Source organism: Ambystoma mexicanum, chromosome 2p (assembly GCF_040938575.1).
Source record: "Ambystoma mexicanum isolate Mex_15411 chromosome 2p, UKY_AmexF1_1, whole genome shotgun sequence".
NCBI classification, from domain to species: domain Eukaryota; kingdom Metazoa; phylum Chordata; class Amphibia; order Caudata; family Ambystomatidae; genus Ambystoma; species Ambystoma mexicanum.
The window spans coordinates 1,160,513,995-1,160,532,075 of NC_090923.1; the positions used below are offsets into that span (position 1 = coordinate 1,160,513,995).

Below are 18,081 nucleotides of genomic sequence, written 5' to 3' on the forward strand. Positions count from 1 at the left end.
ACAAAAGAGACACGCCCCGCGGCTCTGCGTGTCTCAACGCTACCGCTACCTGTAGTCGGACGTGCTTAGCCAGAGTTCGATCGGAGCTCTCGCTTGATTGCTTGTTCCCAGTTCCTTGAATCCCCTCCTGTTCCCTTCCCTCTCCAATCTCCTGGAAAACCTTCCGCGCTCGAGTCACGGTCCTCCGTGCCTCCAAGCGTACCATATTTACTTCCTGGAATTACCCTGGACTTTTTGAACGCTCCTGGAAACTGAACCGCTGCTCTCACGCTGGACGCCAAAGATCGGCGTTCGGGTCTATACAAATCCCGGACCGTAAAGAAGAAGAAATCCCAGAAGGTCGCAAGTACACAACAGAAACAGGTGAGAAGGGGAGAGACTTATGACAACCACGACCAGAGGGGCAGGGGGTATGGAGGAAAGAGGAAGAGGAGGTCGTTAAGGAAGCGGGACAGAGGTGTTATGAGGAGGAATCCAGGTTTCAGTAAGGCAGAGGAAATGAAGGTTAAGACAGAAGAATAGATCAAGGGTGGCAGTGGTTTTGTTACAGATGGATCTGGCGTTCCAGAGAGCAATGTTCATGAGGGCAGCGTGGTTGGCAGTGGGGGGGGTAGAGAAGGTAAGGACGGTGAGAAGGGGAAGGGGGATGGCTGGGGGAGTGGGGGAGAGGATAGTGAAGGGGACTAGGCATAAGGAGGAAAGAGGAGAGTAGAAGGGAGAGGAGGAGGGGGAAGGGAGGGGAGAGGGTGGAGGGTGAGGTGGAAGGGAGATATGGCAGATCGCATAGGGTCAGTGGGAGCAGGTACTGTGGATTCAAGTTGGGGAGTCCAATTGGGGATGGCGTCCAAGGTGGACTCGAGTCAGTGGTGAGAGACAGCTGGAGGGAGCCAAAAGAGGCAGAGGGTGTAGGTTCTCAAGACTGCGGTTGGAGAAGTCCAGGTGCTTGAGGCAGGAAAATGAGGTGCTAGTTCTGAATTGTAGCAAGGAAGTCACGGGCTCAGTGCTGAAGGATGACCGGCAGGAATCAATAGGGTCAGAGGGAGTAGGCACTCGAGGTCGTGGTTGGAGGAGAACTGGCGCCTGAGGCAAGAAAGTGAGTAGCAGATTCGGGCCGCTGCGCCCGAGTGTGAGCAAAGAGGTTACAGGTGGTTACAGATCCAGTGCAGATAGATGACCAGCAGGAGCCCAGAAGGTCATAAGGAGTAGGTACTGAAAGTGATGGCTGGGGGAGACCAGCGGACCACTGTAGGTAGTAGAATCAGAGTAGAATGAAGAGAGCTACCACAACGCAGGGGCCGAAGATCAATCGTTGGTAAGGTGGTCACTCAGGAGGTCCTAAAGCTGGTTCAAGGTGTGGCTGGAGGCTCACCAGGGCTCAGCGTAGTGGAGAAGGGGGCCGTTGAGGAGGCGGGGCACCTCAGAACCACGGAGGGGACTCTCAGTGCAGCCCCGACACAGCCCGGACATGGAAGGTGGAGGACCCAGGGGATCCGATGACTGATCTGACCACAGCCGCAGGCTTACCAGGATTGGAGTAGTGAAGGGGGGGGGCCAACAAGGAAGCGGATCATATTAGAGCTGTAGAAGGGACACTCAATGCTGCCCCGTCTCCGCCCGGGTATAGTGAGGGTGGGAGAAATGGAGGCTCCTGGAGGATCCGACTCTGGCTCTGCGAGTGACAGCAGGCTCTCCAGGACCCCGTAGAGTGGAGAAGTAGTTGGTAGAGGAACGGAGTGCTCTGAAGCCGGAGAGTGGACACACAGAACTGTCCAGGCTAGGTCGGACCCTGCGTAGTGCAGAGGGGGCTTAAGCAGCGATGCAGGTCCACCGGGACCCCGTGTGTGGAAGAGCAGGGTCCGGACCCCGTGTGATGAAGAGGGGCTCCAAGGGCTGAGTGGAGCACAGCGGTCAGGAGAGATCTCAAAGCAGGTCAGTAGCTGGCTTCGTGGATGGCTGCAGCTGCACCCAGATCCCGATCCAAGGAGAGGGGCTCCGGGTGCTGCACAGGGCGGGTGGAGGATCCAGGGGTTGCCGCTGGTGCCGGGTGTGCAGTGGCAGGAGGGTATGACTGCCGCCTTAGATGTCTGCGAGGCGGGAAGGATCCCGCAGGGCCGGCCCGAAGATAGAGCGGGAGGGGGCCGTTCAGAGGCCCGAACCGATGCTGATCAAGTCGGACCCGACCCTCAGTGCCCACCGGGACCCCGTGGGTAGAAGAGGAGGTCCGGATCCGGTGCAATGAAGGTGGGTTCCAAGGGCCGCGCGGGGTCTGGCAGCCAGGAGAGACTCCGAAGCCAGTCCGATGCTGGCTCTGTGGACGGCCGCTGTCGCACCCAGACCCTGAACCAGGAGAGGGAGTCCAGGGGCTGCACAGGGTGGGTGGAGGATCCAGGGGCTGCCGCCGGGTGTGCAGAGGCTGGAGGGGATGACTGCCGCCTTAGATGTCTGCAAGGCGGGAAGGATCCCGCATGGTCGGCCTTATGAAAGAGCGAGAGGAGGCCGTCCCGAGGCTCGAGCCGATGTCGCTCAAGGCGGATCCGATTTTCGCTGAAAATGCAGTCAGAGGGGCCCCAGAAGGTAAGTAACAGGAACGGAGAAAGGAGAACTGCAGAATTGCAGTTTAAACTGTTTTAATTTTAAAATGATTCAGCCTGAATGAGGAGACGCAGGCTCAGGCAGCCATGCTCATGTGCCCCCTGGTGGTATTACAGACATATTTGTCAGACATTAGTCATTGTTTGGAGTCATCTGCATTTTCCCCGCCAGAAAATTATAGACTCCAACCGATATGGCTGGCATCTGAAGATGACTTCTTTTTATTTGACTGTATGCCAATTGGTCTGCAACATTTGCTTACGAGCTTCACAACATATGGACAGGCACATTCCCTTGCAGTGACTCCGTCAGTTTTACTTGTTAAGTGGGCAGGGACTGCTTGGAGAGAGTAGAAGGTTTGACCTATTTAGGCTTCCCTATCTCAGTAAAAGTAAACAAAATCCAAGTGAAGGACATGTTCAAATTAAGCACAAAAGCACTTTCTAATCAATTGAGTAGGGTTGATTCCAAGTTTGGAAAGGTTTTGGTGATCGCTCTCATGAAATCTTATGAGGGTAAAGCATTGCCAAACCTTTTCTATGGGATCTACTGCCTTATTTGGAAGGGATGATCTGTAGGCAAGCTCTTAGGGTTCCCTTTTTGGTACCCATTGCTACAGTAAGATACAAGCTCAGTTTAAGTTTGCTTAAATGTAGGGCACAGTGGAAATTCTTATCTATATTTTATAAAATCTTGGTTCCAGTTAAGAATTCCCTCTTTTTTGATTCTACGAATACACTTGAGGCAAAAGGCGATGCCTTTATTGCAGAATTTTCCACCCATTCCTCCACCTGGCTCGAGAGATTGGGTCTATCAAATGAGGACTTAATTGAGGATCCCAGTCGTGTGAAGAGAGTTCTTTATCAAAGTGATCAGGTAAACACTATAGATGAAATACACAAATATGATTCTCTGAAACATCTGGCCAGGGACTATAAAGGTTCTGGTGTTTTAGCTCCATATCTGGCAATTTATCCCGACAGAATCGTCAGGAGGACTTTCTTAAGATTTTAATGGAACTTGATTCTGACAAAGGCAGTCCAAGCGAGCATTGGTCTCTTGCCATTACCCCAGGCTGATTGTAGATTCTGCTGTGATGATGGTCAATTAGAGACCTTAAAACATCTATTCATCACCTTGGTTCATGGGAAGCGTATGAATTTTCTGAAGTTTTTCTAACTCACTACTATTGTGGGAGAACGAGATGGTGAGGGATCAATTCCTGGTGGGTCGGACAACCTCCTTTGTTCTTGCTTTTATGGGATTTTTAAAGTCGCTATAGTTCGAGCAGTTGGAAGGGGTTGAATGTTAGGCAAGATTGTATGCAGTAACCCTGTGGGAGACTACACCAGCCGTGTCCTCTTGGCAATAGGTAGCCCGACCTTTGGTATAGGCCGGTACTACACAAGTTGGTAGAGTGACTGAGCAGCCAGGCCTATCTCAATTGGGATCAATGTGAGCTGTAGGGTTGTAACATAGAGATTCACAGTAACAGGTATTCAAATAACATTTATACTCAAAGTTTCTTGATTAAAATAATTATTTCCTAAAAATATTTCATTAAAATAAGCCTTCTTTAGAAGGGAGCAATATGCAACACTTAAAATACATTTCAAAATAAACTTGTTCAGTTCAATAAAGTAAGTAGATGCCGTTTTGGGATGGCACACAGATAATCCTACAACCTGAGGTGACTTCAATAGTTAGGACACTGTGGACATTAATATATCACTTTTCACACTTAAATGGTAATTCTGAAGTTGTGGCAAAAAGGAAATAAAGGTTAATAAGTTTCTCAAACAGGTTAGCACTTTTCAATCCGCCAATGAAATATAGGTTATCCCCTTCCCAGCTATACAAGTAAGGTATGTATGACCTTTTCGGAGGGACAGATCAACACAAAGTCAGAGGGTAAGAAGAGTCTTCAGAGAGCAACCCAAGGGGAGAAGTCGTCCTTGCAGGGCTTCTCTAGTCGATTCAAAATTCAGATCTTCAGCAATGCAGTAGGGCTTCACCGGGCAAATCGACATTCCAGGAGGTTATAGCAAGCGTCTTCTTCAGTTTCTTCTTCAGTTCCTTCATCCAGTGTTTGACTCTCACTTCCTTGCAAAAGACCTCACCTTTTGTACAAGTTTCACCCATTCACTCGTAGCCCGGCTGTCACTCACACAACTGGGTGGCTGTCCTCTAAGGACAGCCCGCCAGCCAATCACCTTTGGGTGCATTCCTGTAACCAAGGAGACTAAGCACAGGGAGTTTCAGGAACCTCCCTCGCTTCCTGCCCTCCCAGACACGCTGGAGCCAGAGGCGGGCTTCAGTAGTGAACCTCGCCAAAGCCAAAGTGAACAAAGGGGTCAAACCTGGTTTGGCGCACAGAGTAAATCTCAAGAAGGATCTTTCCAACAAGAAATGGCAAAAAAAGAAGACCGGGACATTTTCACAAAATGGACACCCATGAGTGCAATACTGCAGCTGAGAATTCAGCCTGTGGTAAAAAGGCACAATGGTAGGAAAAAGTAAACCATTGCCACCAGCCATTAATTGCAGAAAGGGTAACATAAAAATGTTACATGAGAAGGTAGACAAAGGGGATACTAAGTAACCCCTCCAGCACTCTATGTAAGATAGTGTGTGCTGGGTCTACAAAGAGAAAAAGGTAAGTAAAGTTAATTTCACTTTACTACTCTTGGAAACAGTAGTTTATCCAAGAGAGGGTATTTAAACCGTGGCAGAAATCCAAAGGATTTTTCTGTGACACTGCACTAAGGGTGCTGTGTGTCACAATGTGAAAAGATGATGCCTATGGAGTTTGTCAGACTCCAAAACCAAAAGAAACACAGGGTTCAAATCAGAACAAAATACATGAGAGAGTGAGAAAAATGGCTCACTCTCTTCAGGGTAAAAAGTCCAGCAAAAGAGCTAGGGCTCGCTAAGGTAGAAGGGAATTAACATAGAAATGAGAATTCTCCCTGAAGTTGCCTAATTTGTGCCTTTTTTCTTCAAAGATGCACTGCGCCACTATTGTTTTTTTATGGAGAAGTGTAAGACTGTGGTTATGAAATTAGGAATGTAATTTTACAGGTTGATTGAATGTGCTTTTACGACTTGTATTGTACTGTATTATATTTTGTGTTGTTATGGTTATTTTAGTATAAGTGTAATTGTCCCTATGAACTGTATGAAAGAAAAGTAATGAAGTGGTTGAAGTTGCTGAATCCCTTTGTTCTTTATGTTTTTTTTGTTCTTTTAGGAAATTAGGAATGTGATTAAGGCAATTGTATAGGATGCTTGAATGTATTCTTATGAATTGTATTGTAATGAATTGCATTTCTTGACTTGTTGGCTATTATAGCATATGTGCATCCGTTTTATTATACATTTTAATAAAGATAAGTAATGAGATGTATGATTCAGTGATCTTATTCTTTTTATAAATATGTTTATGACTGTGTACTTGACATACAAGCAACATGTTAAAAGTTGTTTCTACAACTATATAACATAATTAAAACAATTAAAAAAGAATACTTTAAGATTTCGCTTCACTTTCCAGAATGCATCATCGTGCCTCTTTACTTGGTTTCTTGAATTTTGAAGTGGCACTTCTCCCCATCTAATTTATCCCAATGTTTTAGAACTATCAGCAGTGGGTCAGCCTTGTCAACACCTTAGTACTCCCTATGTCCTAGCGGTATTCCTCTTTTTAGTGGTTCTGGTACCCACTCAACACTCCCTCAGTTGCTCCCACACCTCTCAGCTGCTTGGTGCTCTTTGTGGCTCACACGCCCATCAGTAACTTGAGCATCACAGTGTCTCGCACACCTCTCAGAGTCTTGAAGCTCATTGTGTCTCACACACTTCTTTGCAGCTTGGTGCTCACAGTGTCTCACAAACCTCCCAGCGCCTCAGTACTTTCCGCATCTCACAAATCTCTCAGGAACTTGGGGCTCACAAATTCTCACACATCTCAGCAGATAGAGGATCCTGGCATTTTGCGCACCTCTCAGCAGCTTGGTGCACACTGCATCTCACACACCTCTCAGCTGCTTGGTGCACACTGCATCTCACACACCTCAGCATCTTGGTGCACACTTCATCTCACACACCTCTCAGCGGCGTGGTGCAGACTGCATTTCACACATCTCTCAGCAGCTCGGTGCAGACTGCATTTCACACACCTCAGCAGCTTGGTGCAGACTGCATTTCACAGACCTCAGCAGCTTGGTGCACACTGCATCTCAGATACCTCTCAGCAGCTTGGTGCACACTGCATCTCAGATACCTCTCAGCTGCTTGGTGCACACTGCATCTCACAAACCTCAGCAGCTTGGTGCACATTGCATCATACACCCCTCTCAGCGGCATGGTGCAGACTGCATTTCACACACCTCTCAGCAGCTTGGTGCACACTGCATCTCACACACCTTTCAGTGGCTTGGTGCAGACTGCGTTTCACACACCTCAGCAGCTTGGTGCACACTGCATCTCACACACCTCTCAGTGGCTTGGTGCAGACTGCATTTCACACACATCAGCAGCTTGGTGCAGATTGCATCTCACACACCTCAGCAGCTTGATGCACACTGCATCTCACACATCTCTCAGCGGCTTGGTGCAGACTACACCTCTCAGCAGCTTAGGCTTCATGTACGGAGGTACACTGCACAGCAACTTGGGGCTCATTCCATCTCACATGTGTATAAGTGTCTTCTTTGAAAACCTAGGGCCTGTATCACAGAGCATTCCCCAATGGGATTGGCCATTATAAAATGCTTCTGTGAATCAGTCCCTTAGAGTTTGAAACACCAACAAGCTTCCCACCTTCCCCCAGCATATCCCCTCCCAGCAGTTGTGAATAATAATGTACAGGCCTCTCCAGGATGTCAGTCCGGTAACATGGACATGGCAGTACACTAGGGGGGTCACTTAGTCTGTCTCACAGAGTTGCTGTAAAGAACTAGAGGGCTAACATTCCATACCTCATGAGAACAAAATGTGAGGCAGCCAGATGCCATTCATTTGGCAGCTATGGATGCCATGCTGGTGGATAGGGCTCCACCAGCATGGCGTCCATGGCTGACCCAATTTCTGGTGGAATGTTGGACCTTTAGTTCTTTATTAGAACTCTGTGGTCTGTCTTCTGAACAAGTGTATGCAAAATAGCCATCTTCCCAGGGTGACTCATCACACCATGCACAGTCGATCAAAACATAGAAATGGAGCCCATCACACCCAAAGGGTCTTTTGAGGTCTACTTTGAATGCCCATAGACGTCGGATCTTTCTCGAGGTAAATCCAGTGATTATGCCCAATGGATGGAAATTGACCTAACTATATTACCAAATAGAAGCCTAAAACGGTAACGACTGTGCTGACATTTGTGTGGCAATACAATTTCAGGCATCAGCGAGGATGTGCAATTAAAAAATGTAGCTGTTCTTTGGGAGAAGCTAATTTGGTGAATCTTTTATAGTTGAGAGCCACTCAAACTGACATAAACTCTGAAAAGTTTGGTAATCAAGTAAGAGACAACCGGCTGTGCCTCGATAGTTCAACATAATGATGGGGCCAATGTGGATAGAGGAGAAAAGTAGAGGGGATCTTAAGCCTGCAGCGTGGAGGGATTGGTGGGAGGAAGCAACGTTTGAATGACATCACAGATAGGTTAAACACACACAGTGTGAAGCAAACCACACTCCAACTCTCTCCAAGGACCCACCTGGCGTCCCACATGATTATTGTGCAGGTTCATTAGAGTGCGTGCGTTGCGCTTCACCTCTCTTGCGTCTACAAACTCCTGCGAAAATCGGATTCCATGAGCCACATCCGCTGAGCAGCCACCCCACCGCCATCCTTTCCCCTTGTCATAGTAGCCAATTTTCTCCTGGTCACAGCCGCAGTCAGTGAGGTTGCCGTGGTTGCAGGCACTGATGATGGCATAGGCGATGCCTGCTGACAGAATGGCATAGGAGAAAGCCATCTCTCTGCAACCTGCACAAATCGAAAGAGAGGAATTACAAGTACACTTAGACGGATGTTACACCAACATTCCAATGTAATTGTTGTAGTGCAAAACACATTCTTTCAGTGCATTGTTGTACCAGGACAATGTTTTTCCTAGTCATAGCACTTGTGCTAAATTTGCCATCATTCAACATTACCTTACAGAATATGCTTCTTGCACTAAGGCAAGTTTTACCCTATTGATATTTGTTCTTACACCAGTGCAAAGTTTCTGTAACCTGGCCCATGTGTCTTTTCCGATAGGGGGCATTGCTCGTACACCATGAGCATGATCCCCAAGAAGATCACAGCAAACGGACTAGTTTACAAAGAGATCCCAGAACCAATCACTAAGACCCATCAACGTTCAGAGCGTACCCCCCTGCAGAGTAAGGGATGCAAGAAAAGGACTTGGAATGGGAGATCCATAGAGAGAGAGAAACCATTCGACTCCCCCATTACTCATAATGAAGCACTATTTCCAAATTAGTTCAGGACCCACAAAAAAGTCCAAGCGTGAATGATGCACCAGGATTGGGCTTGCCACACAGACTCCTGCATGCTATGCCCAAACGTAGCTATTGCTGTGCATTTATTCCCTACTTAGTGTGTCCCACACAATAGCTGAAAGGAGAGAGGCTAGAAATAGCACAACAACCTAAGAGAAACACCATACGACCATACCAACAGATAAAAAGAGGTATCCATTATAATAATCCAGCAGCCAAAGACAGCGCACCACCAAATCAATAATTGAAGTGAGACAGTATATCAATAGCCCACATAGCCAGAGGGAGACACTATGCGACTTGCCCAACAGCTGAATGGAGACACCAGAGAGACATTGGCTACCTCAATTACCACACTGTGTAACTACCTCAGCAGTCAACCCCAGGGCAGTAGCAGACTTCAAACTGTGTGAGAGCGAGAGAGAGAGAGAGAGGGGGAGAGAGAGAGAGAGCGAAAGAGAGAGAGAGAGAGAGAGAGTGTGTGCACCCACTCCAATATCTTACTTCGGGCGCTTGTTGTGCTAAACTATTCCATGTTTTGCTATGAAGTTGCACTATGATCTATTCTCTATGCTCTGCCCTGCTTCGAAACGCTCGTATGCTACACTGTTATGTCATGCTACACCATGTCATGTTTTTGAGCTGTTGGAACATATTGTGCAATGTGTTTTCTTCCCAAATCTAAATGCATGGTAACTGGAATTTGCTCAAGGTTTGTTTGTTTTTCACTTGCGTTTGTATGTATTTATTCACCACCCTCCACATTGTTTGCCGGTTTCTGCTTTTTTGCTAGCTGGTTAGGTCGTGTTATGTCAGGTTATATTATGTGGTGTCTCATTATGTCGGCTTGCCATAATATATAATGTTTAAGAGCCGTTAAGCAGCCATAAGGTGGCAGGTAGCACTCCCCAAAAAATAGCCAAATTAATAAAACCTACAGGAGCGGCACTCAGTTTACAAAATGGGTGTCATAACACCCAAAGGATACCTGGAAATGTAATCTGGTAACCAGACTCTACACCCCTGTTTTGAGGTAAGATGTGCATGCTGCCTCCTATTAACAGGACAGGGTAACAGCAGTCCAAGTTGAGAAGGACACACAAAGGTTAGATTACGCAGATTCACGCTCATAAGTGTCCAAACACAGCCTAAAATAATTCCTGCCTCACACACAACTAGCCCTCCCCATGAAGGTCCTAGAAAGCCTCAAGAAGCTCCATGAAGCCGGGCAAGGGCTTTTCTCCCAGGGCAGCCGTGGCTGAGAACCCGCCCTCATTAAGTGCCCATATTTCCTTCTGGCTTTCCTGTCTAGAGCACCTGGCCATGTGGCTGTTCGGGCTCTAAGGGAGTAAATAGAAGGGCTTTCACTCCTGTGTTTTCTTGGGCATGGTTTCAACAGGAAAGGAAAATGTCCTCCCTTTTCAGGGAAATTAAAACCTCAGAAAATGTGCATTTCTGACATACATCCCCTCCCGGAGGATGTTATTATAAGGAAGTCCAGGTGTGCAGGCTGCCCAGATCGCCATTGCTCTTGTCTGTGAGTTTGTTTTGGGGCACAATCACTTCTAATGCACGGCCATTCTCTCCACTTTGGCTGGCTGGCTTAGGGGCCCCTCAGTACTGATCTTTGGGAGCTCTGGTGTTCATAATTGTTGGCACGCGATATGAAAGCTTCACTCCCTGCTCCTGTCATAAATAACCATGGTATCTTTTGAAAAGGATACGGTAACCAAAAAGGATACAATTGGTAGGGCTCTTCCGGATCCTTATTCACACGACTTGATAGTAGTGAAGTCAAATTAGACCTTCCAAATGATACCACTCTCTGACCGATGAAACAGGCAGAGAGAGGGATCACTGGAAAGGGCGTGGGAGCTTTATAGGAAGTCAGCCTAGGGTAAATAAAGTATCATAAGAAATTGTCCCAAAACAACTGACTATAGAACAGCAATATCACTAGTTAACAACACTGACCTGTGGGCTAGTACGGAAGTCTTCACCAAGTCTCTGAAGAATCCAGGAATTGAAACAACGAAAAGGAAGGGAAGGTTAGTAAGGGAGACTTATCCCGAACAGCACGAGGCTCACGCTAGATACCGGGTTGGTGCACCACAGGATAGCGTCCAAAGTACTGTGCACAATCACCTTCAAAAGAAAAACTTCCTTTCCCACGTAGAAACAGAAATATGATGAACAGAGTCCACCTGTTATCACCTCACAGGTGCCAGGGATACACTCCAAAGCAAAGAATAGTATTCGTGTGGAATTACACATTCAAACAGAGTTCAAAAGCCCGCGTGCAGGATTACACACAACAGAGTTCACACGGCTGGGACAGCCGCTCTTGCAAGTGTGAGGAAAAAGCCCGCGTGCAGGATTACAGTTGACAGAGTTCACGCGGCCAGGACAGCCGCTCTTGCAAGCGTGAGCAAAAAGCCAGCGTGCAGGTTTACACGCGACAGAGTTCACGCAGCCGGGACACCCGCTCTTGCCAGCGTGAGGATTTACACGCAACACAAGGACATGCAACTAGGACCACAGCGTGTAAAGAATAGAGTAGCTCGCGTGTGATAAGCAAACAAAAGTGCACACAGTCAGAACAGCCGTACCTGAAGAGTTCCAAAATCCACGTGACAGAGTTCACGCAGCCCAGGACAGCCGTGCTTGGAAATAGCGTGGGATTTCCACACGACCAACTTCACGTAGTTAGGAAAGCAGCATGCAAAGAAATCAGGAACCCGCGTGCCAGAATACACGTGACTGAAGAGCACGCAGACAGTGCGGCCAACCTATGACTTCCAGACAGCAGCTCCAGGAATTTGCGTGTGGAAGGAAACACGCCGAAGAAGCCAAGGAAGTAACTGAAGAAAATGCGAGGACGCAGATCAAGGGTTTCAGCTACCAAACGCCATAATGGTTCAATCAGAAGCAGCGAGCGACGTATTCATGCTGCTTATGAACATGACTGCCAAAACACACGTGACTAACCTAAATCACGTGAATTTAACGATGTGAATAATGCAGACGTCGTTTTCCCGGCAGTGCATCAAACAATCTCCATTTAGAATAGAACGGTCTAGCAGTTCTATGAGCATAACTCGTTCTGCATGAAGATGTTGTTCCAGGTCCAGGGGTACTATGTCCAGCATGCACAACAGCTCCTCAGTCCTGTGAAGTGGCCTTACTGTGACCTAAAGGGCTGTACAAAGCATGTCAAAGGCTCATGGCAACAGCCAAAGAATAGTAGCATAACATGAGAGAAGGGTGCCAGTCCGTCACTGCATACAGAACAGACATTTAGCTGTTCTCGTCCTGCCTAGATACACTGTCTAATGAACGCATTCTGCATAGGCAGGCCAGGCTAACTTTTCTCACTTTAGAAGGCTATGCATTACTACACATTGATAGCCCCCTTCCAATAAGGCACCACTTTGTCTCTGTGAACTAAAACAAAGTCTAGTAGATCTGAAATGGAACAAACCCCTCATAATAACCCTTTTGACATCAAGGTGGCTGCCATTTTAATTTGACAGTAGCAGTTTGACCACGCCATTCCCTTACCTTCTGTTACCAAAAACATTCACCTTTATACACTCTTGGCTCAGTCTTGCCAGTCACAGAATTAATAATTGAGATACAAATTATAGAGACGCTGCGGCGAATAAGCCACAAAACTCCACGATTGGCCGAGTGCACTTTCAAACCCTTCATGCATCAAACATTACATTGTGTAGTAACTTACAATTCTTCAAATCTGTCTTGGAAACACAACTCTGTTATCACAACATGTTAGGGCATACCTGCGTACTCCCTTTTGCAGAACCATGGCCCACCTAACAGGAGTGACACCCATGCCATCACCACACCTTCTCCCCCCGCTGCATACCTCCCTCCCTGTTTCTATACACTGTTTCTCATCCTTTTATCTCAGCCTCACCAATTTTCTTTCTTCACACAGACTAAGGACCGCATACCCTTGGCGGGGGTACTGTAGGCCACTCCACTGACAAGCTCTCGGTTCTCTAAAACTACTATGGTGGCGATTTGGCACAGTATAAAGGCATATTAACATAGCATAAACAAATAGAGATAACATGCTACTAACCAGCAGCTGTTGGGTGTTGCCAGGAGGCTAACCCAAAACTGAAGAGGGAGACATCGGGGGGATAATTTTCCAATCCCTGGAGCGCAAGTAGAAGTGTAAAAGCAGATGCAAAAGTTTTATGTCTCGTTTTACAACTCTGTTTGCGAATTAGTGGATTTTGTAATTTTTGGGAGACGGTGCTGGGGCAAAGACCAAATTGTACCTGTCAGTTTGCTCCATATGCTTTGCCTGCCGAAAAGTAATGCTTTAATACTGGCGTCAGATTTTGATGCTGGTGTTAATGGGTAGATTTCTTGTGGAATCCTCCAACTTTTAGCATCTGTTAACAGTTGGAGGATTTCATAGAAATACATGCTAAATGCCTCCCATCATGCATAGGTGAAGTGTAGCATTACAACCTCTTTGCCATACAAAGTGCAACAAATGCATGTAAGAGCAGGTCCACCAGGATTTACAGTGGTGGTTTTGCACTTCATAGTGCAAGCTGCCATTGCCCTCTGTGCATTTAAGACTTTCCAGAAAATGAGCCCCAATGTCACCAACCCAATTGTCGGACATACACACCACACCATGATCACGATACCCAAATATAGATACCATGTTGATAACCAAACTGCCAAACAGAGAAACAGTGCCACTAACTCAGTAGCAGAACTTGGAAGACTGACATAATACCACAAACTACTTCATAATTAGTGAAAGGAAGGCACATTCGCACTAATTATAAGATTGGCAGTGCAGTACATGTATGCCAGTAATTTGGTTGCTGCCGTCTTTTTTTAGCAAGACCTAAATTACCATCAGTTTTACTGCACCATTGAATTCCAACTTTGTAGATGAAGTGGAGGTTTTATCTTCAGAGTATTACTGGAGACAAATCCTCCACTTTTTCTCCAAAAATCTTCTGATTTTCCACGATGGAATATGCCACTAACCCCAAAGTCAATGAGAGAAAGCGTGCCTTCAACTTAATAGCCAAAGGTAGGCCCCATTCCATAGATTAAGCTAAGGAGAACCAGATTGCAACCAACTCTATAGCTGAAAAACACCAAGCCACAAATCCACTAGCTGTTGGAAAAGGCACTAAGCCACTGTCCCAAAAGTCAAAGGAAGACACATCCCTTAAATAACAGTTGAAAGGAGAAACCCCAGCCCCAACCCTACAGTTAAAAGGATAAAGGTTGCTACCAAGCAATTAGCCGTAAATCGATAGCATGCAATTGATTAATGCCCAGGAAGAGGCACAGTACTATTACCAATGTCCCTTTGCAGCCAACCACATAGCTAATGTGTGATAAAAGTGCCCTTATTGACAAGCTGAAGAAAGGCACTACATGACTAAGGAAACTCCCAACCAGAGGCACATAACACTCACTGAAATTCCAAAGGTACGCGGTGACACTACCCAGTAGCTGAAGGGAGACAGGACATCACTAACCCAATAGTCAAAAACAGAGACCATGGACCTCATTACGGGTCTATCGGTAACCGTGCTGGTAAAACCAGCAGGTATCCACCGGACCTGTAAACAGTTACCGGCACCTCGCTTGTCGGTAACACTGGGGTATTGCAACCCTGGCGGCCGGAAAGTCAGGCGCCGGTAATATGCTGTTCCCCCTTCCCATAGATTCCTATAGGACTCTATGGGAATGGGGACCACGGAAACACCAGCACTGGTAATAACGGTGCCGGTGCTTCTGTGAAAGTCTGTGGGTGGGTTCCGGTCTTCCCCGGCAAGTCATACCTGTCGGGCAAGTCATACCTGCTGCCCGGAGGGCACCCGCCCCCAGACATGTACTTTGCCGGTCCAGAAATAACAGTGCAGGTAAGCTTACCGGCAGCATTGTTTCCGGACCAGCAAGGTTAGCATGAGGCCCCATGTCACTAATCCAACAGATGAAGGGAGATATCATTTACGTTATCACCTCTTCTAAAGCTTCTTTGTGTTGCACATCCGCTGTTCACTTTCCTCAGCTGGCTTAGAATGAGACCTAAGTTAGGGCAATGCATCATTGCTTTTGCGGTCACACAGGGCACACACTGCAACTGCACAGTCCAGGAGTGACTGTGCAGTACTTTTGCTGCCTTTCTCTGACATTTCCTTAAGACATCCTACCAACTTGTGTCAACGTTTTAAATGTAAGAGCACAATTCGGGCAACACCTCACCTACTTCAGAGAGACAGACCTACAACCTTTATCTTCCTTACTCTATGCTGTGGTGTAAATAGCTATTAATGTGTGAGGTGGCACCTTCCCTGTCTCCAGGAGACTCCCTGTGGGGAACGGCTCACATGTTGTGTGTATGCTAATCCATTATAGCCCCTCCTTACCCTTGGGAGGGTAGCCCTTATAATCGGGATGAATAAAGCATTGCTGTATTTTGCGCTGAGCCCATAACTTAGCATTGCCACAAGGAAAGCTATTCCCTGGATGGCCTTAGCTAGCATGGGGACATAGGGACTGCAAACTCGAGATTTCAGTCTTATTGGTAAGTCCATTATCACCCAGCCCCAAAACCCCTGTCTGTTACTGCCAACACAATGCTCTTTACCATGCTGCAGCTGTGTTACCTCTCCATACCCTTTTTTAGGCCAAGGTACTGGGCATTCTTTTGAGAAAACCTACTCCACCGTCCATCTTTTCTGCTCCTCATTTCATCATGTCACTGTGAAGAATTGCTACAGGGTTACAGCATCACTCTGATACAGAAGGCCTGCTGGTGCATCAGAACCTGGTGAGTTGTCTCTGCTCGTAAGGGAGTCGGGGGGATTTAATTATTTTGGACTGTGTGAAAAGAGTTTGGGGCTTGTGGGAGACAGCAGGGTAGACCTCTGGGCGAAATGAGGAGAGATTCTGGCCCCTGCCCTGTCCAATGCCTAACGAACCCCTGACAAATGCCTTGCACTGCCTCGACGGGCCCTGCCCTGGAAGGGCAAAAGGTCCCAGCATGCCACTTAGCACAGCACCTGAACATGTTAAAGTGAGGTTTGAGATATCTGTCAGCCTGCTAACCAATTTACTGAGGAAGTTGAAAGGGGTCACTGTGGTCCTCAACATTCAGGCTGCCCTTCCACTTAGCCTAAACATCCTGCCTCCCATAAGCCTTACATTTATCTTTTTGAGGCAGTGATAGAGAGAAAGTGGGGGGATAGGGAGACGGAGAGAGAGAGAAAGAGAAAGGGAGAGAGCGAGAGAGGTGGCATTGGGAGTTAGAGAAATGGGAACTGTCTGCAAATGGCCTGTCATAGGAATGTAGGATTTCAGGTTGTTTTGCCTAGTAAGGCCTACTCCCGCTTTACCTGAGCTAACCAACTCCTCTCTAAGATCTCCTACCACCTTACACACACAAACCCCCACAGATGGCCACCACATGCCTAGCAATTAGCACAACACTAACCTAGCCATGACTAAGCTCTAATTGTTTAGCCTTATTTCACTCCCAAGTCAGCAGCTAACCAGACCCAAAGCCCTGCAGTCTATCAGATCTGTGGCTCTTCCCTAAGGATTACATACACCCAGGTTTCTCCGCCAAACCCAGTGGAGGACGATTAGCACTCAGGAACCGGTTACCTGACCTGCACCCATCAACACCACATGTTTCGCATCTGCCTTGCACCCTCTTCTTCTAATGAACCCCACACCCTTTCTTCTTACAGAGCCAAGCGCAGCAAGTCCATCTGTAGTGGCAGAGGTGTGGAAAGCAAGACCACTTACATTACATTACATAGTTACATTATATTTTTCACCTCTTTTAACACCTGCTCCATTTAGGATGAAAGTATATTTATTTGTTCCCAAGCACCCTATGACACCTTACTCTCTCAACTGACCTGCACTACGGTCCCCGAGGGCGTTCAACCTAGCAGCGCTTTGAGGTCATACCAATGATATATAGAGTGCTATGTAAATTCCAAATAACATATCATAACATAACATATAAGCTTTGTACTTTGTTCCCTACCACAGATCTTCGTTTGTGAATGATTTATGCAATTAGGTCTTTGGGAATGTTCACAGTTAGTTTAATTACTGCCCAAGTTCCCAATGGGAGCACATAGCAGTCTCCCTTATCCTAATATCAGGAAGGAATTCGTTATGACATTCAAATTTGACCAAAAAGGGGACCAGACCAATGACTTAATTCGAAAGATGCTACTGCATCAGCCCAGTAGCTGAAGAGAGACAGCACGCCACTAGCCCAACCGTAAAGGGAGACACAATGCTAATGGAGGTATCAGGACACTATCCCAGAGCTACTCAGCTCCACTCCCCAGGCTACCTGAGACTGGGGTCATCGGCTCCCCACTGTGTCTCCCCCTAGTTGCATGTCAATGTGCCCACCTTCTCCCACCCCGCTCCATTGCATCTTTGCTTCCTTCTATTATTGTAAAGCGCTCCCTTGCTTCCTGAAGCGAGGTCCCCACTGAATAGATACCCCAATAATAATAATAATAATAATAATAATAATAATGAGCCAATCACCTGCCAATAGCCATAAAAGGTACATAGAACACATGAAAGGATTATCCATGCCAAACCTTGGACTAAACCACCACCAGACGATGCCCGGCTATAACCCAGGTGAAGACACAAAGCTTCTCACTCATTGTTAGAATGCCATTGTGCAAATCATGTGCTCAGTGGCCAAAGCCACATGCCATGCTCACCTCTCGTCCAGAGTTCTACCCACCCACACAAGGCAAAGCCAAACAACCCTCCCTTCTGATATCTCTTTGGAACAATGTACACACCTTCACTGCTCACTAAAAAGACACCATAACGTGGCCATACAGGATGGCTAGAGGTTGGTGGAATTGTGTTGAAACAGCTCCTATACATCCTGATTGTGTAAGCTTTTTAGGCCTAACGT

General features: G+C 46.9%; 1 protein-coding gene across 1 annotated transcript in view; it reads right to left on the minus strand.

Moving 5' to 3' along the window:
* LOC138567264 (protein Wnt-7b-like) overlaps window positions 1-18,081 on the minus strand; it is a 285,438-nt gene that overhangs the window by 54,890 nt on the left and 212,467 nt on the right. The window contains exon 3 of the mRNA XM_069645295.1: window positions 8,312-8,583. Within this exon, the coding sequence (XP_069501396.1) occupies window positions 8,312-8,583 (272 nt within the window). The remainder of the gene's footprint in view (window positions 1-8,311; window positions 8,584-18,081) is intronic.